This window comes from Pelodiscus sinensis, chromosome 10 (assembly GCF_049634645.1).
Source record: "Pelodiscus sinensis isolate JC-2024 chromosome 10, ASM4963464v1, whole genome shotgun sequence".
NCBI lineage: Eukaryota > Metazoa > Chordata > Testudines > Trionychidae > Pelodiscus > Pelodiscus sinensis.
The window spans coordinates 31,253,296-31,280,685 of record NC_134720.1 but is presented as its reverse complement, the minus strand read 5'-3'; the positions used below and the strand labels follow the sequence as shown (position 1 = coordinate 31,280,685).

At 40.6% G+C, this 27,390-nt stretch overlaps 1 protein-coding gene and 1 long non-coding RNA gene across 2 annotated transcripts in view; one reads left to right on the top strand and one right to left on the bottom strand.

Moving 5' to 3' along the window:
* RSRC1 (arginine and serine rich coiled-coil 1) overlaps positions 1 to 27,390 on the bottom strand; it is a 367,002-nt gene that overhangs the window by 218,372 nt on the left and 121,240 nt on the right. The window contains exon 6 of the mRNA XM_075937794.1: positions 5,699 to 5,735. Within this exon, the coding sequence (XP_075793909.1) occupies positions 5,699 to 5,735 (37 nt within the window). The remainder of the gene's footprint in view (positions 1 to 5,698; positions 5,736 to 27,390) is intronic.
* Positions 16,477 to 21,093, top strand: LOC142830782 (uncharacterized). Its single transcript, XR_012906263.1, has 4 exons — positions 16,477 to 16,608; positions 17,404 to 17,534; positions 18,299 to 18,403; positions 20,969 to 21,093. It is a non-coding gene; the product is annotated as an uncharacterized LOC142830782 (long non-coding RNA).

The window sequence follows — 27,390 nt, the reverse complement described above, 5'->3', positions numbered from 1 at the left end:
TAAGTATACTCGCGTAAGCTACCCCTACTGCTATTAATGGGCTAAACAAGCTATTAATGACAAGGTGCATATCAACACTTAAAACAGTCAGACTGTGTTGCTTGACCATAAGAACAAGTGGATCATCACTCTGAAATGATATCAAAGGCACAAACAGGATCTTTCAGTTGAAAACCCCAACACTCATATGGCTCTGTGTTTCTTTTCTAGCATAACTATTAGAAAATAGGACAATAGTCACAATCATCATTTACTCACTTTCTATTTAGAAGTTTCTACAACCTATTTAATTTTGTACTTCGAACTATCAAAAAATAATTTATAAACAATTGCAATGTTTTAAATAAGTTTACTATGAATCACTAATTTTCTTAATTAAAAAAGGTATGTTTATAAATTTTCCCATTTTTTAAAAATTCCATTAAGCAAAATTCTTCAGACTTTAGAAGTAATTCTGGGCACTCCTAACCCTGTAGTGGCAAGCACATTGGAGGGCATTTCCCATGAGGATGCAGGCAATATTTCTGTCAAGCTCTCTAAGACGATGACTTGGAGGGTCATCTTTAATTTGAATAGAGCTTGCACCTCAAAACATCATACCACAGAAATAAACAACAGATGTGTGAGTGAAAACTCAAAAATATTACTTTTCTTCAATTCATAACTGCTCGTTTTAAATTAGAAAATATTTTCAAATAATTACCTATAATATTTTTACATATTTCTCGGAAACAAATTTACATAATTCAGTCAGCTGCACAGCTAAAGGTTAGATAACAGCAAGGTACTCACCACAGAAATACATGGAAACACCTAAATAGGTTGCAACCATATGAATAAGGGGGTGAAAAGCATATGGTTTAAAGAAATGCACATTTAAAGGAAGAGTGAAGATTACACTATCATGGTGTCATTTCATTTGTGAAAGTCAAGGGATAAACAGTATCTATCTAATCAATGCAAAATACTTTCTTCTCTTTTCAGTGTCAGGTGTTTTCTTAAAAAATATGGGCAGTGATTCCCATAGAGGTCTCTGGAAGTTAAATTTGGAATTAAAAAAGGGTGAGTTTGCTATAATAAGGACCCTACCAAATTCAGAGCCATGAAAAATGCATCATGGACCATGAAATTTAGTCTTGTGTGTGCTTCCTCTATAGCAGCAGTTCCCAACCTTTTCCAGACGGGGACCCATTTTGGCAATTCAGGAAGACTTGGTGACCCAAAGCAATTCAAAACTGGGGAGGAGGAGAGGGAGCAGAGCCACCTGGGGAGACACGTGGCAACTCTTTAGAAATGTAATGGTGACCCATATTTGGGTCCCAACCCACAAGTTGGGAAACCCTGCACTATAGATTTCATGGGGAAGACTGGTGTGTTTCTTGAATTGGGGGTCCTGACCCAAGAAGAAATTGAAGGAGATGGAGGGTAGCACAAGGTTATTTTAGAGGGTGTTGTGGTGCTGCCACCCTCATTTCTGTGCTACCTTCAGAGCTAGGGGGCTAGAGTGAAATGGCTGTCGACCAGGAGCTCAGCTCAGAAGGCAGCACCCTGACAGTAGTAACACAGAAATAAGAATGGCAATACCATACCATGCCATCCTTAAATTTGTACCGTTTATTTCAGAGATGAGTGGTGAGACAGTGATGGCTATTCTCCAGCTGCCTAGTTTGGAAGGCAGCACAACACTGCTACCACCAGCAGCATCACAGCAGTAAAGATAGCAGTTCTGCAACACCCACTACAATAACTCTGCAACCACCACACAACTCCTTTTTGGGTCAGGATCCCTAAATTATAACTCCATGAAATTTCACATTTAAATAGCTGAAATCATGAAATTTATAATTTTTTTAATTCCTGTTATTTATTTAATATGTTTTTAAATAATGAAACTGAATAAAATGGATTGTGAATTTGGTAGGGCCCTTGCTATAATCAAATGACTTTTTTTTCTTAAAAATGTGCCTACAATCTGTTGGAGGTCAAGTAAATTGGTTTGCATGAAGTTTCCTGACAGTATTTTTATGATGTAAAGCCCTTTTCAGTGTGAATATTGCTCTCTATGCTAGGGATGTAATCAACCAGTCGAGTGACTACTCAACTATTCACTTTGCACCCGCTTTAGCAGAGACAGAGAGGTGGAGCCAGTTTAAAAGCTGGTTCCCCCAAGCACCATCTCCGCAGTACATGTGGAAGGAGGGAAGCGAGAGAGGAAGGGAGGAGAGGCAGAGTCTGAGTTCTTAGTTCCTACTACATTTAAACTGCAGAGCTGTAGCGGGCATAACTCCTGGATCCAGTGTGAGCCGGGACGGAGCGCCTCCCCTTATTGACTAATCATGAAGTCAATACAAATTGTATCAACTACACAGTCAATTACCCGCTTCTTAACATCCTTACTCTATATATAACCCAAATCTCTATATATCTTGCAAAATCAGTTTCTATATTTGCACACACATGTACAATAGCTGTTTTCCCAAAATAATTAGCAGAGTTCCTAATCAAGTATGGAGGCTTCTGTCAATTTCTTTTCAGAAGCACAAAAAATAAATTTATGATATGAAAACAGGTTTTTATTTCAAAGGTATGGTGAGAATTTATACCAATGATTTTTTTGGTGATTAGAGCTTCCAGAGATTATCTTTCCAGTGATTATCCTTTACAACAAGCTACCGTATATACTCGAGTATAAGCCGAGTTTTCAGCACAGTTTTTGTGCTGAAAAATGCCCCCCTCGGCTTATACTCGAGTCAGCCTCCTGCTCGCGGGCGGGCTCAGCGCGTCTCTGCCGCCGGCCGGGTCTAGATGCGTGAGCCCGGAGCTCCGGCCCCCCAGCCCCTGCCCCTGCCCTCCTGGCCCTTCCGGCCCCTGCCCTCCTTACCCTCTCAGCCCCCCTGTCCCCTCGCTCCCCGGCCGCCCCTTCACCTACCGCTTCCCCGCTCAGACCCTTCCGACTTCCCGTAAAGAGTCCGGCCGCGGAGGCGCTCCCGGCCGCGGAACGGAGCGGAGCCGGGCCCCTGAGCGCTCCCGGGCGGGCTGCCGGGGCCGTGGGACGGGGCGCGGCCCCCCGGCGGGGCGCTGTCAGGCAGCGGGCAGGGCTGGGCGGGCAGGTACGCAGCGCCCCTCCCCTCCCCCTGCCGGATCCCTCCGCGCCCCGCTGCCCGCGCGCTCCCCCTCCCTCCCCTACCCGGCCCGGCTCAGCTCGGCTCACACTGTTTGGGAGCAACCGGCCGAGGCGGCGGCTCCTGCGCAGCGAGCGAGTGCAGCAGGCCCCGGCCCCTTCGCCATGTCCCTCAAGCAGCAGCAGCAGCAGACGGCCCAGGGCGCCGGGAACAACCGCAAACCCCCCGGCGGCAGCGGCGGCCCCGGCCTCCCGGCTACAGGGAGGCCCCATACCAGGTGCGCATCAATGCAGCTGCCGGGCCCAGGGAGCGGCGGTAACCGGCCCGCAGCGCCGCCAGGCGGCGGGAGCTCTGCTGCGCCCAGGGCCAGCGCCACTGCCCGGGAGGCTCCAGTGGGTCCCGAACCGAGGGCGGGCGGGCAGGGAGCCTGGATCCCCCCCCCCCCCGCTGGCTCATTGGCCCATCGACGCCTGGCCCGGGTCTCGCACAGCCCCCTCCCCCCCCCCCGCTGGCTCATTGGCCCATCGATGCCCGGCTCTGGTCTCTCACAGCCCCCCCCCCCCGCTGGCTCGTTTAGAGGGGGCTCGTTGGCAGGCGAGGGGGCCGGAACGTGGGGGCTGAGCTATGGCTGTGCCTGCAGAACCATATTGTTTTTGTTGACCCCCTTTTCCCCTTACAGAGCTAGGTTATTGTTTTTCTTTGAAATAAATATTCATGTAATTTTATTGGTATCTATCTTCATTTTTTACATTTACCAGTAGCTGCCTCATTTCCTACCCTAGGCTTATACTCGAGTCAATACTTTTCCCCAGTTTTTTGCGATAAAATTAGGTGCCTCGGCTTATATTCGGGTCGACTTATACTCGAGTATATACGGTATATAAAAACTAGAGAAGTCAACACAAACTAATATTTCAGAGACATAATGACTTGTTTATACAGCTCTATATACTATACACTGTAATGTAAGTATAATATTTATATTCCAATTGATTTACTCTATAATTATATGGTAAAAATGAGAAAATAAGTCATTTTTCAGTAATAGTATGTTATGGCATTTTTGTATTTTATATTTAGTTTGTAATCAAGTTGTTAAATGAGATGAAACTTGGGCTACACAAGGCAAATCCATCTCCTGAAAAGGATACAGAAGTTTAGAAAGTTGTAGTACAATGCTAGTTTCAGAGGCTCCTTGAAAACCATTTAGCCTCTCCCTGCTTACCCTTACAGTTTGAGGTGACATTATAAATTATACCAGCATCTTCAGCTATCATATTCTTCCCCCAATTTAGAAAAAAGTACCAGACAATCATCTGTCAGGACAACAGCATCTTTATAATGCATTAGAAGTGGTCTCTGAACCCACTAGATTACAGCAACTTGAGAACATTAAAGGAGTGAAGCATTTTTAAAATATAAGAGGTTCAAACTAGCATGCAAGATACATGTCTCAACTACTGTAATATTTAGACATAACCAACTGGTTCAGTTATGCGTAGATTCAGAATACAAGTAGAGATGGAGCTCTTGTCATTCCACTAAAAGGAAAGAAAGTTGGCAACTGAGCCATACATAGTCTATGTCCTCTGTTCTCCTGGAAAGACATAGGAAGAGCTTGGTACATAAGCTTCTACAAAACTCATACTTTCCTAAATGGATAGCTACTTTCAAGAATGTTAGAATATATGTGGCAATGATTAGCAAGTGCTAAAAATTACTTGAACTGGGCAGTGATAATCACATCTTGTGTGTGTCATGTACAACAGTATAAATCAATTTCTGTATACATAAATGAAGACTTCAATCTCAAAAGTTCTCACACTATATTTAGAAAAGAGTGTGTACCATTGAACATTTGGATGTAGCCATCACCTAGCCCATGACTTAAAATGATCCATTTAGAGTAAATGCTTAGTCTTCTGATGATCACTGACATTAATATACTAATCTTGATGAATTTTGCACTTGTAATAATACCACATTTTCAGTTTTGATCAACTGATTAGTTTGATCAACTGCTAAGTATGTCTTCCTTTCACTTGTGGTTTGAATATGTTTACTTAAACCAAAAAATATTTTGCATATCTATTATTTTATATTGTAGCACTGAATGGAATTTAAACCAATACATTATTCATAAGGAAAAGCCAGCAGGAAAAAAAAACCCAAAGCTGTGCTCTTCTTTCAAATACTTCAAATTACTAAAACATATCATATTTATGCATGCAATATTTGATTTAAAAAAACACAAGTTTGTTGTTTTTAGATCAGGATATGCCAAAAAAAACCAACACCAAACAATTTTTGTTTATAATTAAGGCAATCATCAATCCAAGGATTGTAGTCCATTTTATTTCATCTCTACATGAAAAAAAGTAATTTAAAAAAAATTAAAATTCCCTTGAAATGATAAGATAAATGAAAATGTAAGTGCCTTCACATAACAGTAAGCTGACCCTCTGGGAAATGGTTGACTTTCTCAATTCAAGGTATTCACAGCTCATTCAAAAGTGTTCATTTGGAATGCAGATATCAAAGATGATGCAAATGTTCAAGAGAAAATTAGAACTTACCAGATGTTCTAATCCAGCTTTGATGTTTCCAGATTCCCTGTAACACAAGAACAGAAGTTGTAAATAGTTGCTAAACTCTTGTCTATAATGATTTCTGTTTAACCCAAAAACGCCAAAAGAAAGTCATGCAAATTCTTGGTTAACTTTCTAATGGTCTTAACTTTTACATCTTAACTATAAAAATATAAGGGGGCCAGAGCTCTGCCACTATAGCCTGGCTAAAGAAGGTGAGGGGAAACAGCTGAGCAATACGGTCGCCAGATGGTTTAACTAAAAATACCAAACAACCTCCCCCCACACCCCCCCCCCAAAAAACACAGGTGAAAAAATTCTGTTGAGAAAAAAAAGGGGGGGGGGGACCAAAGTTGTTGGGGTGGGGGAGAAGGACCCCGAGAGTTGTTAAGCAAAAAAAAAAAAAAAAAATTAAAATATAAAAAAAACAGCATGGCCCCTTTAAGAAATACTTTTGAGTCTTTTTGACCCTAACAGGCTGCCGGCGCTGCTCGCCATCTTGTCTCCCTGCTCTGGGCTGGACAGCTCCCCTGCAGAACCCAGTAAGCACCTGGGATTTTCGCCTCCTGGCCAGGGGAGGGGGAAAGTAATCAGAAAATAGCAGATATTTTAGGTGACCGGTATTTTCTAAATTTTTTTACCGTAAAGGAGGCGAAAATACCAGACTTTCCGAGTCAACACCGGACAGCTGGCAACCCTATTGAGCAAGCCCAGGCCTGACGGGCTATTAGAACCCACTGTGGGCCTTACCGGGAGAGGGCTATATAAGGCAGACGAAGGAAGCCAGGAGGGGAAAAGGAAGAGGAAGGAGCCTGTGTGTGGCTGAAGCTGAGTGTGAGTGCGTTCCCAGGCAGACAGAGGAGCTGGCTGAATTGACTGTAATCTTTGTATATAGAAGGTGGTGGGAACTAACAATAAAAGCAAGGCTGACTGCAGAAGCATCTCTGGCTGACTCATGGACCGGAAGGTGTCCCAGACCAAAGGGCCTGAGCAGGGACTCTGCCACGGGGGATAAAAGCCAAAACTATCTATGTACTTAAACTCCAAAATTTTACTTGTCTTAATTGTTCTAACCCCAGCACTCAGGTCCTACTAATTCAGAGGGTCATTAGCCAGCCAACTCTGAACGCAGGTCCACCTAATACTGACAAAGTTTCATCACAGACCCAGTATTAAACTGTAGCTACTTAAAAGAAAAACATTCTGCTTATAATGTTTTTTACTCTTCTCTGAAAAGCAGTGAGAAAAGGTGAAGTCATCTTAAACAATAATTATGAATTTAGCAATAATATTAATATTTTAATATTTAAAATATTAAATATAAAAAACACATTTTAAACTTGAGAGTTGTACTCTGAGACTTACTGGGCTCGTCTACACTGGCCCCTTTTCCGAAAGGGGCATGTTAATTTCACAGATCGTAATAGGGAAATCCGCGGGGGATTTAAATATCCCCGCGGCATTTAAATAAAAATGTCCGCTGCTTTTTTCCGGCTTTTAGAAAAGCCGGAAAAGAGCGTCTACACTGGCCCCGATCCCCCGGAAAAAAAGCGGAATAAGATCCTCCGGAAAAGGGCTTTTTTTCCGGAGGATCGGGGCCAGTGTAGACGCTCTTTTCCGGCTTTTCTAAAAGCCGGAAAAAAGCAGCGGACATTTTTATTTAAATGCCACGGGGGATATTTAAATCCCCCGCGGATTTCCCTATTACGATCTGTGAAATTAACATGCCCCTTTCGGAAAAGGGGCCAGTGTAGACATAGCCACTGTGTAAAAGGGATGGTCAATACAAAAAGTTTGAGAACCACTGTTTTATACATAAAGCACTGCTATTACAGAGAAAAATTGAAAAAACAAAACATTTAGTACTATCACATTAAAATCAACGTGGAATGCCTGCCTCTCTCTACCAGAACTTTGTAAACAAACATTCTGATTCTTCATAAAAAGAGAGTTAATGAATTATTTGTACATTAATTAAACTAGACAATGGCAGGGATGCTAGAACTTTACATATTTCTGTTCACACCAGTTGCAAAACCCTAATGAACAGATAAGAAAAACAAACAAAAACAAAACTTCAAAAATTGGAAGCTTGCAAAAAGGGACCAATGAGAAACTGAGGACACCACAGCAAGGAAAATTTAGAGTGAAAATTTAATCCATAATGCATTCTGCTGTGCATAGATATAATGCTTGTTTGCCAAGCTGGACAAGGATAAACAATTTGCACAGCGTAGTAAAGTGAGCACGATAAGATGCCTTCTCTCTGGCACTTCCAAAAAACAAACAGTCATGAGAGACAGCCTCTGCTTTCATAGATTCCACATTAAATAGGTTTCTAAACTTAACCTTCCCTTTCTGTTGATGCCACAATCATGCAAAACAGGAAAACATGACATTCCAAATACTTAATTCCTGGGCCATGCAACATTGTTTACCTTTGTTCAGAATATTATTTTTCGACTATTACTCAAACTCATAAAACACCAATGGCAAAACAGAAAAAAAAATCCACACTCTTCTGAGATGGCAAACAGTGAGAGACATCAAACAGTTAAAAATAGAAAAATATCAAAGGAAATGTGATTTTTAAATACATTCCACCTAATGTCATTTTTGAATATTCATATAAGTATGCAATCTCCTTTTATTTACGACATTTTTTCATTATCTGGTTACTAGCATTTGACATTATAATAGTCTCTCTCAAAATACAAATGTTATATACAAAGCTGATTTTGTATTCATTTTTGAAAATTATTTGGTGTTAATAATGTTACGCTCTTCTATATGAAATAAGTATTATTTTATAATTGACAACACTTTCACTTCAAATTCATCTTAAATGAAGTCATAGGAAAAGGTTGGACTTCTCTTACACTATTTTCATAATTAAAACTTCCTATACACAATCATATATTATTTAGAAAGAAATGAGGTCCTATATATTTTTTCTGTGATGCAAAAGATCTTAATGAACTCTATTTACTGAGATCCAAGACACTCATGTAGGAAGCTTCCAGCTAACGGTATAAAACCTATCCTCTTTAGTGGTCTGTCTCCTGTGCTGTCCCTGTCATGACTTCATCAATATTTGTGCAACTCCGTTTGCCCTGTGCTGAAAGCAGACTTAATTCAATTATAGGTCTCAAAACTGATAAAATGGTCCTGAAGTGGAAAATGGGAAGAGATTATTGGCAAATGAATAAAGATTTGTATCGAGCTAACACACAAGAGTATAGCAGGGTTTTGTGGGAGGGGGAGGGTTGTTTTTTCCCCCCAAATCGTTCTGTCTTCAGTCTTCTGGGAACAGTGAGTTTCTCTTCCCCTCATGCAGCACATCGATTTCTGAATTAGACTGCAATATTAAATAATTAATATACTTGCCATGATTGATGTTTTGCATTAGTTGAATATTAGGTTATCAATCAAAATCCACTTGGTTTAATGTAATAATATTGAAAAAGTGTCACTGGCTGTTCATCCAATTTGTAGTTGAGGCAGCACAGATAGTAATATTGGTGTAACACAAGGCTCTAGAGAAGGAAATGCAGTAGTTGAACATAACATGAGGCAAACATTATGAAACTAACTAGGACAATAGGACAAGGCTGAGGTTGTCCTAAATAAACAGTGTGGCACCTGTCAGTTTCAATGTAAGCATCATACCAGCCAAAGTACTCCATGTATCAATCATGCAATGACATCTAAGAAAATTGTAGCTAAGACAAAATTATCTGTGTTGTTCAAAAATGTACTCCTTTAGATAACAAGGACTGCATTACAACAATTAAAGTTGCATTCTAAATATTGCATTATGAAAAATCTGGAACTATTGCTACACCAAAGTAAGTACATTTTTCAATGACTACCAAAACATTAGCTCACCTAAGATTTTTATATTACTATATATTATCTTTTTTTTAACACTGTAAATGGCTAAGGAGACAAGTATTTTACACACAGCCTCAGACTGAGTTAAAAAAGATGCTGTACAAGATGGAATAGCTAATATTAATTTAATATTTACCAATATTATTTAGCTTTCCAGAAATCTCATTCAGTTGTTCCACAACCACACTATGCTCCCACTCCCCCACCGCCTTCCCTGCCCGCCAAATATACATTTGCCTTTCTAACTATTAGTCTACAAAGCACAACATTTATTTTCCTGTTTGTTGGGTACAGTATTTATTTGTAATTTTGCTTCTCTTGTTGCTTCACATCAGCTCTGAAGATGTGGTTTCCCTCTATTAAGAATTTCTACTATGGAGAGCTATTTTTAAAAGCATACAGTAAAGACTATACGTACACCACCCAAGTGCCAAAGGTGAAGTTAGGGTGAGGAAAAAAATTACAGATGAACTAAATCTGAATCATGCCCATGAGGGATCTGTAACAGCAAGCGAAGAATTCAATTAGGCAAATGTAGCCATCTTTGCATTACTTGAAACCACAATGTAGTTGACTAATTGAGCTCATGTTAACTTACTGTTGAAAGTTTATGGAACAATGAAACAGGTTATGTCAGTTGATATTTGTTAAAAACTCTGATTTACACATATACTGACATGCATTAATACACAAATGTATAAAGTCAAACACTTAAGATTACTGAAAAATATTAAGGTAATCATGCACTCAAATAACTGAAGATTCCACTAATGATCTACCTGCATTAATAAGTCCAATTTAATAGCAATTTCACATTGCAGAAACAGAGAACTATTGTTGTTTTGTACACTACAGTTAAAACAAAATACTTGACTTACAGGTAGTTTATTTTTTTTCACAGTTATTTGCAGTATCCACAAAGACAATGCCCCCTGCTGGCCAGTATTTAACAAAAAGCTAAGTGATTCAACTAAGGAGGGGACAAGAGCTAAACCTGAGTGGGGGCGGAGGGAGCAGGGAATGGAGGCTGATGGGGGAGATGGAGATTGAGATCTGCGTGACAGAGACACGGAGCATAGGAGGCAGTAATATGTATGGTAAGAACTGAGAACAGATCAAGAGCTGGAGAGGAACACAGACCTGCTGGTGGGAAGGAACAGTGAGAAGGAGGTGGGGCAAAAGAGAGACAGATCTGATGAGGTACGAGAGAAGAACTGACTGGTTAGCCAAATGGGAAAAGCACTGCAAATTTGAGTATATCCACCTTATATCCACAGGTATCTGCATCCGTGGATGCGGACATGGATACAAATTTCGAATCCATGAAGGGCTCTACAAATGAGAAAGGACAAAGAACAGAGAGAAATGGGAGCTTAGATTAAATGAGGAACATGTTAAAAGAGAGGCCAGAATTGTGGGGAAAGTGATTAAACTAGGAACAGGAAGGAGAAGAACTGGCTGAGCAAGATTAAGGGATGACTTAATTACTATCTGTAAAGTACTTCCACAGGGAACAAATATTTGATAATTGTTTTTTTCCATCTAGCAGAGAACGATATAACTCTATCCAATGGCTGGAAGTTGAACCTAAACAAATTCACAGAGGAAAAAGGTGTTTTTTTTTTTTTTAAACAGTTAATTTTTTTTTAACAGTTACCAAAGGTTTTCATGGATCCCCTATCATGAGCTATTCTTAAACTATGCTTGAGCATTTTTCTTAAAGAAAAGCTCTAGGAATTTTTTTGAGGCGGTTTTTATGGACAGTGTTATAAAAAAGGTCAGAACAGATGGTCACAATAGTCCCTTCTGGTCTTGGAATGGGGTTATGAGAGAACTATGGCTAGTTGGGCAAAGAGCCTATTCTTGGATAAAGTTAACCCTTTCTCCAACCAAGGCACAGCATGCGGAATGTTACTTATCCTGTGGCCAATCAATCCCAAAACACAAGTGAACATATTTCAGTAGTGCTGTGCATATAAAATATGTCAAATATTTTAGGATCCCCACAATGAAACGTGTTGTATAGGAGGGAATATTTTATTACTTCCAACCATATTTAAACTAATTTCCGCCAAAAAACGACCTTCCCAGAGAAATCTCTGAAAGTCACGGATCATAACTAAAAAATGACCAGAACACATTCTAGTACCCTCCACTCAATAATCATGTTTGCTGGAATGCAGAAGATCTTGGAAGTTCTTGGAAATGTTTGTATTTCAAATGCTGAGGTGAAACCTAATGAAAACACCCACTAAATAGACTGCTTTATTTCTGGCCATTGTAATGAGTGGGTGTGCAACACAATGCAGTTAATACTGAGGTGGTGTCACAGGAATTACTTTTTTACTGATCCCTAAGACAGGTGGTGATGGTTAGTCTGTGACTGTTAGTACATGTTTATAAACAGTAAATAAACAGTATAAAAACAAGGGGGAAACACATAGAAATATGTATGAAGTCTGGATTTAATGTAATCTGTTGTTCAAATCAATATTAGCAAATTGGAAGTGTCTTGAATACCATACATTATCAAGACAGACACGCAGCAATCCAGTCCTTTACATGCTGAAATCATTATTGACTAATTCTTGAGACTTCCACTATGTCAGTAGTGACTAAATTTCTCTGCAACAGCTTTGTGGCTAGAATTCCAGGTAGGATACGATTAATCAAAGACACAGCTGTAATGAATTGTCATTTGCTGTAAAATTTCAAATAACTACAATACTATCTGCTATTACTGTATCGCCAAATTTGACTTAGCTAGTATGAGTGCATATAATCGAAACTATGCATTAAATTGCAGAACCAGTAACCTGATTTCAGCATAACAGACCATTAACATACTCATCACTGATACATTATTGTAAGAAGCCTTAAAATATTTGGTCCTCATTATCACTTCATTACAGTTTTTAAATATACATACACACACACACACACAATTACATGGACATGGAAACTATGATACATGAATATTATGTGCAATTAAATACAAAAGCCACAACATTATTTAACAATCTATAGTAAACTGGGATAACCATCCAAACTACTGGGCCAAGGTTAACATTCATTGATTCAGATGCACACTCACCACAGAAAAATGGCCAGTCTGGATTTCACATCCCTGAACCTCCTCCCCCTACTTCCTTGTCAGATATAGGAGAGATAAGGAAGCCGCAAGCTCTAGACACAAAGGCATATCCCTTTAACACACCATGTAAGTGCCCTATACCAATGGATGAACAGCCTCCTGGGTTCAAGGCCCTACAAATGGATCCTTCCTAAACCCCAAACAACACTGGAACATGCCAAACCTGGGACACTAATTTTTCACTTCCAAAAATCAGATTTCCTGGAAACTAAGTAGATGGAAAAACCCATACCAGTTTTGATAGGAGGAAAAAAACTCCCCACCGAAACTTCAGCTTCAGAGTTAATCAATCCAGCACATTCAGTCTGAAGCGGGACAGGTGGATCTGAAATGACATACCTGCGAATGACTGCACAATTCCTGAAAAGCCGCTTATGTACCTCCTCACTTCATACCCCATTCCCCACCCAGTTGAGCATAGGAACATACGAACTACTGCATTGGACGGGATGAGAAATTAAAAAAAAAAAAAAAATCAGACAGCAAAAATAATTTTGAGTTGAATGCCAATAATCTATTTGCACCTTTCTCCAACCCCAAATAAAGCTTGGGCTTTAACACTAATGCATTTTATCACTTCAATACAAAGTGATTTGTATTACCACCATCTGTGTCCTAAGTAAGTCTGAACAACTTCCCCCCAAAATATAACTGTGTTGAAGGTCTTGACCCATACAATATGGTAGTTGGTGACATTCAGACTAAGCACTTTAGGTGGGGCAAAGGGTCGGCAAAGCATCAAGGGCTAGACTATGAGGTTAGATTGCTAGCTATTTTTACAGAAACACAGAAAGGATTGTGAACTACTGAATCATCAAACAAACAGCCTAGAGAAAGCAGAATGGGTGCAGCAGACCTGCCATTAGTCCAAGGGTTGGCAAATACTGGCCTGCGGGCCAGATCTGGTCTGCTAGGGTTAGGCCTTGGCAGGCCCTCACACCACCATATTTGCCTGCAACATCGCAAATACAGGCAGTCCCCAGGTTACGTACAAGATACTGACTGTAGGTTTGTTCTTAAGTTGAATCTGTATGTAAGTCGGAACTGGCGTCCAGATTCAGCCACTGCTGAAACTGACCGCCAGTTCTGACTTAAGTTGAATCTGTATGTAAGTCAGAACTGGCGGTCAGTTTCAGCAGTGGCTGAATCTGGACGCCAGTTCCGACTTACATACAGATTCAACTTAAGAACCCCAAGCGTCCCCAAGTCAGCTGCTGCTGAAACTGATCAGCGGCTGATTCCAGGAAGCCCGGGGCAGAGCAACTCTGCCTCGGGCTTCCTGTAGTCAGCGCTGGTCAGTTTCAGCAGCGGCTGACTTGGGGACGCCTGGGGCAGAGCAGCTGGGGTGCTGCCGGGTTGGTCCAGTAGTGCCCAGAGCAGCGCTGCGGGACCAATCGGCAGTGCCCCAGCTGCTCTGCCCCAGCGTCCACAACAAAAGCCTGGTCTGCTGAGGGGAGGGGGCACACTAGCTGCGCCCCCCCCCCAGCAGACCAGGGACACGGGGAGCAAAGCCGCAGCGGCTGCGGGGTGCCGCGCCTCTGAGGCTTTGCCAGAGCAAAGCCTCAGAAGCGCGGGAACCCGCCGCTGCTGCGGCTTTGCTGCCGGTGCCTCTGGTCTGCTGGAGACGGTCCCCAGCAGACCAGGGGCACCGGGAGCAGCTTTTCTCACCCCGGAGGTCGCGGTGGCGGGACCGCTGCCTGCGAGCTCCGGGGCGAGAAAGCCCCATTCGTAAGTGCGGATCCGACAAGTCGGATCCGCGTAAGTCGGGGACTGCCTGTACAGAGGATCACAGCTCCTGTTGGGTGTGGATCACCATTGCCAATCGGAGTAGCAATCACCCATAGCTGTGGAAGTGCGGGGTTAACCCTGGTGAACCACTGCTGTCTTATTGCCCACTCCTGCATTAGCTCCATGAAGACCTCAAGAATTAGACAAGAAACTGATTACTAACAAAGATGTCAGGATGAGGTAGAGATAGGGGCACAGGCAGGCACTGAGATAAATCTTCCAGAAGACCATTCAAAATTATCTGGAAAGGGAACTCTGTGACTTAAGGGGTGGAGGGGAGAGGCGAAGAACATTCCTCCAGGTAAGCAGTGCATGGTTTCAAAGAATTGTTTTAAATTTAAAAGAAGAGAGGAAAAGGAACATAAGCACCTTCTGTTGTTAGTATTATTGCAGCAATTGGGAATAAGGAGAGTGGCTCTTCATTACAGTGTAAATACTTATTTTGCATGAGCTTGTGCATGCTAAGTAATTTATAACCAAAACAGCATAAATTACTTACTGTATATTTGCAGTAGGCAAATTTAGCCTGAAACAAATTAGTGGATTACAGTTAAGTATCTGTATGTAAAACTTTAAAACCATTTGCTCCATTATCCTACTCCCACCATGTATGCATCATGCTGCAAAGAATGAGATTAGAAACAAAGTATCAGCAGAGTGCTAGATGGAAAACAGCAGCCTTCAGTGCTTTACTTAAAGGCAGGAAGAGACTTAAACCACAGTGCAAGTGCTAGCCATGACAGAGAAATAAAAGAGCTCTTCCTCCCCCACCCCTGGATGGTTACGTCTACACTGTATACCTTATTACAGAACCATGTAGGGTGGGGTGGTCAAAAATTTTTGATGGGAATAGGGTGCAGAAGGGAGCTCAAGGTAGAGGACTGGAGTGCAGGAGAGGGTGTGGGGAGTTTGAAGTGATGGAGCTCAGAATGCTGGGGGAATAGTGGGGTGGGAGCCTGGCTGCAGCTGGTTGGGTCTCATCAGACTGCTCTAATTTTTTTAAAAAGGAATCTGAATAAAACAGACATTAGAAAAATGTTAGTCAAATGGCACTTTTAAACACCATAACTAACCCTACAGCATATTTTATAACCACAAACTGCAATAGGAAACTCAAGGAATGCCTAACCTACAACAAACATTTGCAGTAGATCTTATAACTCAAAACAAACCTTTTATAGACATTTTTTACTAAGTGTGGAAATGGAAATCCTGATGCAAGGTCATCACAGGGGTGCTACCACCCCACTATAATGCTTTACAGACTAGACTTTCAAATAACATTTATACTTCTATGGTGTATCACACATGCAAAAGCAGTCTTCCATGTTTTCTTCAAAAATAATGTTTTAGGTTATAATGTAAGCTAAAATACAACAGGTGAGTTATTCAAAAGTATCTAACTGAATTACATGCCTAATTCCCACTGACTGTTGATATAAGCTGCTGAGCATGCCCAGCCATGATCACATCCATGTTTTTTATTTTTCTGGGCCCTACTAGAGAGGCTCCCTATTCTACACTCTGCACAAAGATTACTCCCGCAAATCCAGTCCTCTTTTCCTTTAGTCTTAAAAAGTAATCACGTAAAAGCAAGTAGAGTACACTTGTTCAGCTACAACTGCACGATTATGTCAAAGTAAGCCTACGTGTGGGAAAGAACAAGAGGAAGTTACTCATCTTGGTGCAGTAACAATGGTTCTTTGTGATGTGTGTCCCCATGGGTGTTCCATTGTTGGTATTAGGTTGTCCTGGCACTGCAGATCAGAGTTTTCATGAGCAATAGTCAGCCAAACTACGCATGTACGGCTCGCACCTCGAGCCATTCGCGCCCTTTGACTCACGTGCATGTCCAGCTCCCACCAGTTCCTCGAGTCCACCCCGGTATCTGAAAGGCATAATAAGGAGACTCCGAAGGAGAGAGGAGAGCAGGTAGCAGAGCACCAACAGGGACACATCTCGAAGAACCATCATTGCACCAAGTTAAGTAACTTCCTCCTCTTCTTCGAGTGATGTTCCCATGGGTGCTCCACTATTGGTGACCGCGTTACAGTACTCAAGAGTAAGTGGGAAGTGGGCCTCAGAGTCGTGGCTTGACAACAGTCGATAGGAAGGGAGAATGACTGGTTCATTTATATCAAAGTCCAAACAAACTTTGAGGATGAAGGAAGGATGCAGGTGCAGTATCACGTTGTCCTTATTAAAAATGGTGACAGTGAACAGGTGGCTAAAGGCTCAAAGGGGACTGAGCAGTCGTCTATTGGTTGATGAAAAGCAATAATAATTGCCAAATGCACTTTTAGGGAGGCTAGGGCCAACCCAGCATCCTTGAGGAATAAGATGTAGTCCAGAATTTCATGCAGAGGAGCTGTGCTTGAGTCCAAAGCCGTGTTAGAACATCACGAATGGAATCTATGCCATTTTTGGAGGTAAATGGAATGGGCAGATTGCTTCCTGCTGTGCCAAAAAAAACCTCTTTCACTTGGTTTGAACAGTGAAGTTCCCCTTCACAGAACCAACAATGAGCTATGCTGCCAGGTGTAGGACATATGGCTGTGGGTGGAGTAAGGTTCCGTTGTTCTGAGTTAAGAGGTTGTGATGAATGGGAAGATGATAGGGTGGCTGAGGAGACATCCGATGCAGATAAGGGAACCATATCTGTCATGCCCAAAATGGGGCTATGAGAATAACCATTGCCTTGTCTCTGTTGATCTTTTCCAACACTCTGTGAATAAGTGGAGTAGGACAGAATGCGTATAAAAAGGGACCTTTCCAGTTGAGGAGAAAGGTGTCCCCTAGCGATCCCAGTCCAATGCTGGCTCTGGAGCAAAAATGTCGACATTTCTTGTTTTTGTAGTATGTGAACAGGTTTATTTTCGGATGAATCCCATGGGTGGAAGATGGATTGGAAAACACAGAGATTGAGCTCCCACTCATCGTCTGGGGCTAAGTGCCTGCTTAGGGTATCTGTTATGTTCTTGATGCCCGGTAAGTATGAAGCTGCCAAAATGACTCTGTTTTGTATGCACCAGTTCCATAGCTGGACTGCTTCGGTGCATAGAGAATGGGATTGAGCACCCTCTTGGCAATTTATATAATACATTGTTGTTATACTGTTGGTCAATATTCTGATTATGTTGCCTAACGCTATGGATATGTGTAACAAAATGCTTGCATGCATTGAAGACAGCCCTGAGTTCCAATAAATTGATATGTAAAGTAGTCTCTCAAGTCATCCAGCATCCTTGTATTGACATGCTGCCCATGTGAACTCCCCATCCAATGAGGAAAGCACTGGTAGTTATGTGGGCCGAGAGCTGATCTCGATGGAATGGGACGCCTGCCAGAAGCCTGTCTGTATCGGTCCATCATTTGAGAGTTCTTAAAACATGGGGAGGAGGGGAGACTTGTCTGTGCACTTGTCGTCTGAGGTGGGTATAAACAGATGCAAGCCAGTGTTGGAGGCATCGAAAGTGTAAGCGTGCATGGTTGACCACATGAAGGCAGGTAAGTATTGGAACTGTAGGACGGGTTGTGAGGGTGACTATAAGGTCTTGGATGACTTGAAATTTTTGGAAGGATAGGAATTGCTGAGATAGTTGAGTGCCTATAAACTCCAGGATTTGCGTAGCCTGTAGTATCGATTTCTGTACATTGAGGATAAGATCCAGGAGTTCCAAAGTTTGCATGGTTTTTAATATCATTTGGTGTGTGTCTGTTTCGGATGAGCCTTTTACCAAACAATCTTTCAGGAAAGGAAAAATGATGATGGCCCGTCTGCGAAGGTAGGCCACGACGACAGCAAGCATCTTTGAAAACCCTCTGGGTGCAGAAGGAAGACTGAACAGTAGTACCAGGTATTGGTAATGGTCTGATCCCATCACGAAACATAGGAATCATCTGTGCGCAGGGTGAATAGTAATGTGACAATAGGCATCCTGTAGGTCGAGGGCTGCAATCCCTTCTCTAATGCTGGGATTATGAATGTTAGGGTAACCCATTTTGAATAGTTGCTTTTGGAGGTATCAATTCAATCTGCGGAGGTCTAGAATAGGCCTATAGCCTCCTGTCTTTTTTGGGGTGAGAAAGTAATGGTAGTAGAACCCCTTGCCTTTGAACTTTCAGGCACTGTTTCTACTGCTCCAATGTTGAGCAGTCGGTAGGCCTCCTGTTTGAGCAGATCCTCATGAGAGAGGTCCCTGGGGAGGGTGGGGAAGTGGGAGGCAGTGTGGTAAATGGGATGTTGTACTCTGATGTTATAATTTCAAGGACCCAATGGTCCGATGTGATGGCTGCCCAGCAATGGTGAAAAGGCATCAAACGATGGTGGAAGATAGGGGTGGAATGAGACAGCTGATGCGTGATGGGGAGATTTTGTACATCCCTGACCAGAGAGTCAAATCTGCTGCTTATGACATGGTAACACAACTATGCAGGAAAACAATGAAAATGACAGTGTTCACACAACAATGAAAATGACTAACATGATGGCAAATGCAGAAAAACTGGGTCAATTACCCAAGTGTGCTCTGCATCTGCCATTTGACCTTTCTTATGGTGGTACAAAGCAATTAGGAAGCTTGCCTAATGGGATACCAGGGAATTACCTTTGCATATGGAGACTCTCAGGGAGATGGCACAACCAAACTAGTAGCTCTATGTCAATCTCTTTTCCAGCCCTCTCATAAGGAACCATTCCAGTGGAAAAGGAGGGTAGGTTGGGGAATCCCTAAACACTGGCTATACCAGTTGCCAAAAAACAAACCCTGCAGCTGTTGACAGTAGTGTAGAAATGAGAACAGTCTTTGGGCTGCTCTAATTTACAATGGAAATGGAAGTGGTCCTCAACTGGCACCAGTGTGAAAAGTTGGTAAGTGTTTTGCTAGGTGGCTCTCCCTCTTCATCACACAAAAAAAGAAGATTTTTATTCCACTTTAAAAAAAAAAAGTAATTTTGGCCAATTACTGGTACATCTGAAATGCAATAGGTATGCAAGTAGATCATATGAAAGTAACTTGCAAAAGCAGAGAGAAACAGAACAGAAATTAGAAACAAAGAGCTAAAGATACAACTGTTCAAGAATTAAATAAGCTCAACATTTGATGATGCTAAAACAGATGCATGTCAGTGAACTTATTTATCTCTCCGCTCTTACCAATTTGCCTTACTTGTTAATATTTCTCCACTATCTTAAGAGAGAAAATGGTACATACAGTGAAGATGCTATCAGATGTTCCTACTTGAAAGTAGGAATAAGATCCTCCGGAAAAGGGCTTTATTCCGGAGGATCGCGCCAGTCTAGACACTTTTTTCCAGCTTTTCCCCAAGCCGGAAAAAAAGCGGCGGACATGTTTATTTAAATCCACGGGGGATATTTAAATCCCCCGTGGATTTCCCTATTCTGACTTACCTGCTTTGCATGACTTTTCCGGAATTTGGGGCCAGTGTAGACATAGCCCTGAAGTTCACACACACACACACACACACACACACACACACGCGATCTTGGACATCTGAAATAAATACAGAACTTAACTATGGGGCACAAGAACAGAATAGTACATTGTTGCTTCACAGTGTGAGTCCTTTAAACCAGATCAAGAGAAGACTCGTGGTTATTTACAGGTAAAGTTTTTCTTAAACAGAAAACTGTTTTCCAGCCAAAGGAGGATCCAAAAACATTACAAATACTACTTTTCTGAGACCTCAGAACACACTGACTGCATCACACCTTTAAGCTGGGGAAGGAGTATTTGACTGGCCAAATGAAGGGACCAGTGCTTTCTGGCTTGGGAAGTGAGGGAGAACAGGAAAACTGTTGCAAAATAGGAGGAGAGGTCAGTCGTGTCACTGACTCATCCCATGGGAATGAAGGGTTTAAAACATGTAGTCCTGTGCCTGAAGCCCCCTTCTACATGGTTACTGGTGCCTCCTTGTGTTGGATGTCCACAGGAAATGTATAGAGTGACCAGATAAAAGGCTTGGAAAAGGACTTATAAAAAGGGTGTTGGTTGAACGAATGGGGTTGGAACTTGGGTGGCTGTAGCTCCTAAGACTGATATGGTAGGGAGACAACCTCCCTTGCTCAAAGCGCACCTTACCCTCCTACGAAGGAAATGTGAGGTGAATGGTAAGGTTCTAGCAACAGATTGGCTGGGGGGAACCCAGATGGAAAGAGAGAGGGAGCTAGCAGAACCTCCCAGACAATGGAATAAAGCTGAGGTTACTTGCCCTGTACACTTATCTGTTAGGCAGTCCCAGATATCTAATAATAAAGTTGTGGTCCTATTAAACCCATGTCATAGTGTCTTGTTCTTTTTTTGATAGAATAGGACAATGACAATTCAAGCCACTTCTCTATTCAATGTGGTAGTTCAACACTGTCTCAACTTGACCTTTCTAATTTTTCTCTTCTCACATAGGGATCCTTTGTGAAGAGTACTTGCCATCAAGGTTTGGATTCCCAGCAAACCTTCAGGGGTTTGAATGTTGCTGCCTCTGTTAACAATGCTGTTTGTTACAGCTTCAATAAATTAGACAACTTTTGACTATTTTCTCTCTCTCTCTATAAAAAACCTTTCCCTGTGGGACGACAGAGAAATGTCATCACGTCACTCTATGTCCCATAGCCCCTCTCTCCATCCTCAGCTGCCGTGCCTCCTTGGCACTCAGGCAGGCCGGAGACATGCGGCCTCCCTGCTCCCAGAGGGTCAGGAGCCGCATACCCTCTTGGGGGGGGAGGCATGAGGCCTCCCCCCTTACAGGGTGACAGGGCCAGGAGCCCTCTCCCCTTGTTGGTAGGGAGCCAGGAGCTGTGCCCCATCCCCCTTGTGGGGGGGAAGGAGGGCGAGGAGCCGCACACTGTCTCCCCTCGGTGGCCCAAGGAATGGAGCCAGAACAGCCGCGGCTTCAGGCCAGCCCAATCCCCTTGGTGGCCGGAGGGAGAGAGCTGGATCTGCCTACCCCCAGAGAGGGTGCTGGAGCTGCATAGACCCCTGGCACCTTTTTTTAAAAAAGATGTATATACTAGATAATCAATTAACACACATGCTGTAAGTGAAATGTGTATAAAACATTTAGCGATAGAAGGAAGTGTTACTAGCTCTTCTCAAAGTACAAAAACAAATTAAGTAGTAAAAACAACAATGTAAATGCACAGCATGATACCTTGAATATTAAATATGCACAATAACTTGTAACAATACTAGGCACTACTCTAGTCAAAACTCTCTGGACAAGTAAAGAATGTTATAGGTTAATGAGGAACATATAAAGAGTGCAAGATAATTATCATACCTTACACCTTACCATCTGTGTTTGGATGACTTCAGAATATAAACACAGTTATCAACATAAAGATCGAAGAAAAAAATTACACATGCATGTTCTAAAAACAGTTTCTGGTTAAATATTTTAAATCTTAGAATTTGCTCAATTATTGTTAGATCTCAGTAACAAATATTATGTAATTATCAACTGAATTACATTTAAAGTTGACATTTTAAATAATAACAATCTGAGTGCAATACATGTTCCATTTTCTGAAAGCTTCCAAATCCTCTTCATTCACCTAATTACCACTGTACTTAAACCAATGAAATTTCATTTTGACAGGAACAATGCTATTCTTAAACAATTTTTTGAAAAATATAAGATTAAAAACTTCTACACAAAGAATAAACTCCAAGAGAAAAGATGCAAATAAAATTACTATTGTAATCTTTTGTTTTTTATTTGCAAGTATAAAACTGAAGAGAAACAAAAGCATGGAACATAGCATCTGTCATATCAGAATATAAAAAGATGATCCTGGCACAAAATGAAAAAGCTCTAATTCATTTGCAAATCAAGCCTGCCAGTTCTATTTCAAGCTGGCGGTAACTGTCAAGAGTTAACAAGATAATCACTTTCAATCCTGCCTTCAATGGTACATTACACTGTTATTCCATTGAATAAGGCCGTTCTTTGGGGCACTAGATGAATGGTTTTCATTTCTAACTCTCACAAAAAGTTGCAAAAAAAATCCATGGGGCTTAAGAAAGAAATCCCTTTATGGGCATTTATCTACCGGCACTTGCTTTTAGGCAAAATTAGATATTTGGATACATTAGTGTCCATTCACTTCTATTCCTTCAGGCCCTTGGTCTATTGTTTTAAAAATCATTAGGCACATGAGAAACATCTCAGAAAATTTTTCATAAACTATCAATGCACAGTAAACAACAAGAAAATCTGTAAGTGTTTTGTAAGTACTATGGTACAACACTAAAAAATATACCTAAATAAAGTAACATGATTACTGGTCTTTACTTTGTTCTAAATTATATGAAATACAGCAGAAATCAATGAAATATATGCATTTTACATATATAGTAACCGTTACTAAAATGGTTCAATCTAATAAAATTAAAAGAAAATGTTAAATATACATTATCTAGTAACCAAAGATATTAAAAGAGGCCTACATTAATTATATTTAAAAATGCAGAGTTTTGCTTTCCTTTCAAAGGCAAATATTTAACAAATATTTAAATTATCAAACTTTATTTGCTTATCACTTTCCCACAAACTACCATGAAGTAAAAGTATGTTGTTGTGCCTAAAAATATAAATATAGGAAAACACTGAATCTTATGATTGTTTTCTCTTTAAAAAAAAGTATTTTATTAAGATTTTTACACTTTGTAAATAAAACAATATTTTTAAATATCTTATTTATTGAGCTGTGGAAACAAAAATTAGTTCTATTTTTTATCTTCACAGCTCCCAATTTGAACAAAGCCAACATATCTACATTTAATCTCTTAGCTGAGTTAAGCTCCTCCAGCCTCAGGATAGTTACCCCAATTCAGTGCCAAGAAGTAAATTTTCAATAACCATCTGTGTATATTTTTTATTTTATTATTCAATTATTTTTAGTAATAGCAATACATTGTTTTTTTCCTGAAGGAAAGGAACTTTTTTGCTATACACTTAAAAGATTTGCATACTTCGCATGGTATTTTTTGTTCCTCATTATAATCTCTTACCACCACTCAAAATAGGCTTTCCAAAATTCCCAATACAAACATTTCTTTGCAGAAGAAGTTTCTTCTCCAAGGAATCAGAAAGCCATAAGTTTCCAGAGCACACTTCAATCATATTAGAAACCTCTTCAGAGGTTCTGAACTTAAAGATGCTCCTGTGGTTTTAGGATATTTAAGATAAAACTGAAAATGCAATTCAGCTATCTGTAGATGTTTATGACAAACCAGGAGTTAATCCCTTTGTGCTGAGAAACTTTTTCTGTTCCAGTTCTACTGTGGTTTCTGTAGAAGGATACAAAAAACCCCTATAGAATCAAGTTAATTAGAATTCACAAGAAGAATTGTTCCTTTCCCTCTAAGTGTATATTAACTCGAGATGGATTCAAAGTTTCCATAAAACATGTATTAGTCTTAGAAGAAAAAAGACACAATACTTGCTCAGAACATGGAGGTGAAAGACACACTGGGATAGATTTTAAGCAGTGACCCTCAAATTTATTAACTTAAAACTGAGCATCGGCAGTATACACCTATCCCATCTCACTTACTAGACATTTAAATGGATCCTGTGTGGAGTTATGGGACTCTCACCATATAACCAACAATTTACAATAGACCTCTCAGCCTCTGGACTCAGCTAGCTTCTGAGGCCTCTCACCTAGCCCCCCCACAAGAGGAGGTAGAGTATTCCAAGGATAGTCTCTTCTCCTTACATATATAAGATCCACCAGTGAAAATTCCCTGGTCTCATTTATCTCTGGGAGCTGGCCCTTTTTGAGAGAGATTTTATCTACAACAGCAACAGGCTGCAAGCTTCAACAAACTAATAGGGTTGCCAGATGGTTTAACAAAAAATACCAAACACCCCACCCTCACCCCCCCCCCCCCAAAAAAATCAGGGAAAAAAATTCTGTTGAGAATACCTCCACAATGTTGAGAAGAAAAAACACACTACATCTACCCAAAAATGCGATCCATCAGACCCACATCATGGAAACTGCTCTCGGTCTACTAATACAGGGAAGGAGAGTGAAGCAGCTGAAGAGGCAAGGTGTTCCTGAAAAGTTTAAAATATTGGAGGAGGGGCACAGGGGTCAATCAGCTCCCACTTCCCCTTATTCCTAGCCAGTGGGGGTATGAAGAACCAAAAAAGAGGAGGGGCAGGATTTTCAGGGACACACACACATCCATTTCTCCCATTTTAGAAGGGGAGCTTTCCCTTTTAAGGTCTGAACAACATGCCTACACTCTGCTGAGATGCGAAGTTGAGGATGTGGAGTCATTTCTGATCAAATATGCTCCACATGCACCCTGAACTAGATATATGTGAAGGACAACTAATTATGTAACAGCCAGCTCAGCAACTTTTATTATAAAATATTATAATATAAAATATTATAATAAAAACAAAAACAATTCTGTTGTGTGTACTTTCAAGATAAATAATTTAATTAAGTACATGAGTAAATACATACTAAGGTAGAGATACTTATCACTAAATTATAATCATGATCAATATTTTGTTAAACACCACAGCTACCATGAAACCTGAGAATAAGCTAAGAGTTTTAGGATATGCAAACTGTATGCCAGAAAGCTAAGCAAAAGAAGATTATTTCTATTAGTATTTAAGATCTATGATATCTATATGACTTAGAAAACTGGATAAAGTCCAGCTGTGCCTTGCAAGGTATAGTCCATTGAAGTTCTTTTGCTTAGTAAATTGCTGTGTGTCTTAAATTTCATTGCGTGAAGATCATACACAGTTTCTCATTTCAGTATGATGTAAAGTCTTTTCTTGTCCTTGCAAATACAGCTCTCCTTAACTTCAGAATACTTATTTATCATTTCCCAAAATAATTCTTTGCTTTATTTTTTCTATTAGTGTGGAGTTGTACAGTGCCTTCACTTTTAAAAGGTCATCCTTAAACAGCCATTTGTATTTAGCAATTTAGCAGTTTGTCTCATTTACATCTGCTAGAAAAGTCCAGAGAGTCAGACAATTACTTTCAAACTCTCCTGAACAATCAACTTTTTAAGAGCCCCTCTGATATGACTGATTTCACACAGAACTATGGGGGAATAAAAACAGATCCTCCTCATAAAAATGTTTAGAGAGCACAATGGTATCAAATGAGTAATGGAAACAAAGCTAAAGTGATATACTGAAAACAACACACTTTTTGGATTCAACAGCATCTTGGGAATGCAATAAAATATCAAAGAATGTCTCTCTCAGTGGTTACAAGAGCTTAATAAAATAATATTAAAATTCTAAAAATGGAAAGTCACTGAACCATATAAGACTATACCAAAATCACTTCCTGTAATATTCTTTGTATTTTTATCTTAACTTGATTTCTAACTATCGTGCAATTAGCATATATCCTCCAGTATTTTTAGTTGTCATAAATATCAAAAGCATCCCCTTAAAAATAAAACAATAAGAAGTTATTTAAAAAAGGCTATTTTACTAAAAGCTAAGAAATTCTGAAAGCATGTTCTATATAAACCTAGTGTTACTTTAAAGTCTTAATGTCAGCAAGGAAAGAATTAAATCACCTATAAGTGATTTTATAGGCTAACACACCTATTTGTTGAGATTCTTTATATTTTTGAATAACAAAACCTGACGAAGTGACAGCAGTTTTTCAGGCAATATTATTCTAAGAAATATTTTTGCATTAACTGGGGTGAAAAGGAAACATCCTTCACTCTTCACGGGTGAGCAGGGCTATGTGACCTATGGACTTAACTGGTGCAACTGGAGGAGCTCACAGAGTGCAAAGAGCTACAGGAATCCCCTGGTCTAGTCCATAAATAACAGTTCATCAAAAAGTGTCCCCTAACTATGAAAGCTTGTTTCATACTGATTATCATCAAAGTTCCAAAATGTAAGTATGGATAATATATTGAAAAAATATACTCTTAAGGTCTGAGCTGGGACTGGTCATCAGAAGGCGATAAATATATTTCAGGGAGGAGATGCTTAATTACCTCTCTGGTTATAAGTAAATTGAATATCGTGTTCTTCACAATGAATGCCTATTAACTAAGCAACATGGCCATCGAGTGAGCAGAAGGCAAACCAAGAGATTGCAAAGTCTCCAAAAGAGCCTTTGCAAATTTACAGAAAGGAGCCTACAGGGAATATTGCATTTTATGAAGTACTGGAATTATCCAGAAGGCACTAGCCACAAAGAGAACATAGTATATCATAATTTCTGTAGAATGTCCACTATGAGATTCTGGGTGACCTCTCTCTTGTACGGGAGGATCACTATTACTCTTAGTAATATGTGGCTTTTTCCTAATTTGAATTGATGCACTCCCTGGAAAACCTCTGGGTACCCTTAGGGATTAGCATATCCCTGGCTGAAAACCACCATCTTAAAGTCAATTAATAAATATTAGTGAATTAATCGTCACACTATCATTGTGAAGCAGATAAGTATTACTCCTATTTTACAGATAGATAACTAATGCAGAAAGAAGACAAGTGACTTATCTAAGGTTACATGAACAATGTGCAGACCAGGAATAAAATACAGATACCCTTAGTATATATCACAGGTGGGAAATAATTTTGAATGGGGCCGCAGGCCATCCTGGAAGGGGTGGGGCCTCGGGGAGAAGAGGCAGAGCCTTTAAATAGCAGAAGTTGAAAGGGCTGGTGCCTTTCCTGTGGCTCCCAGGCATCATGTTAGTGGTAGGGTTGCCAAATTGTTTAACCAAAAATACCGAACACACCCCCACCAAAAAAAAAAAGCGGGGGGGGGGGGGGAATGGAGAAGACCAAAGTTGTTAAGCCAAAAAAA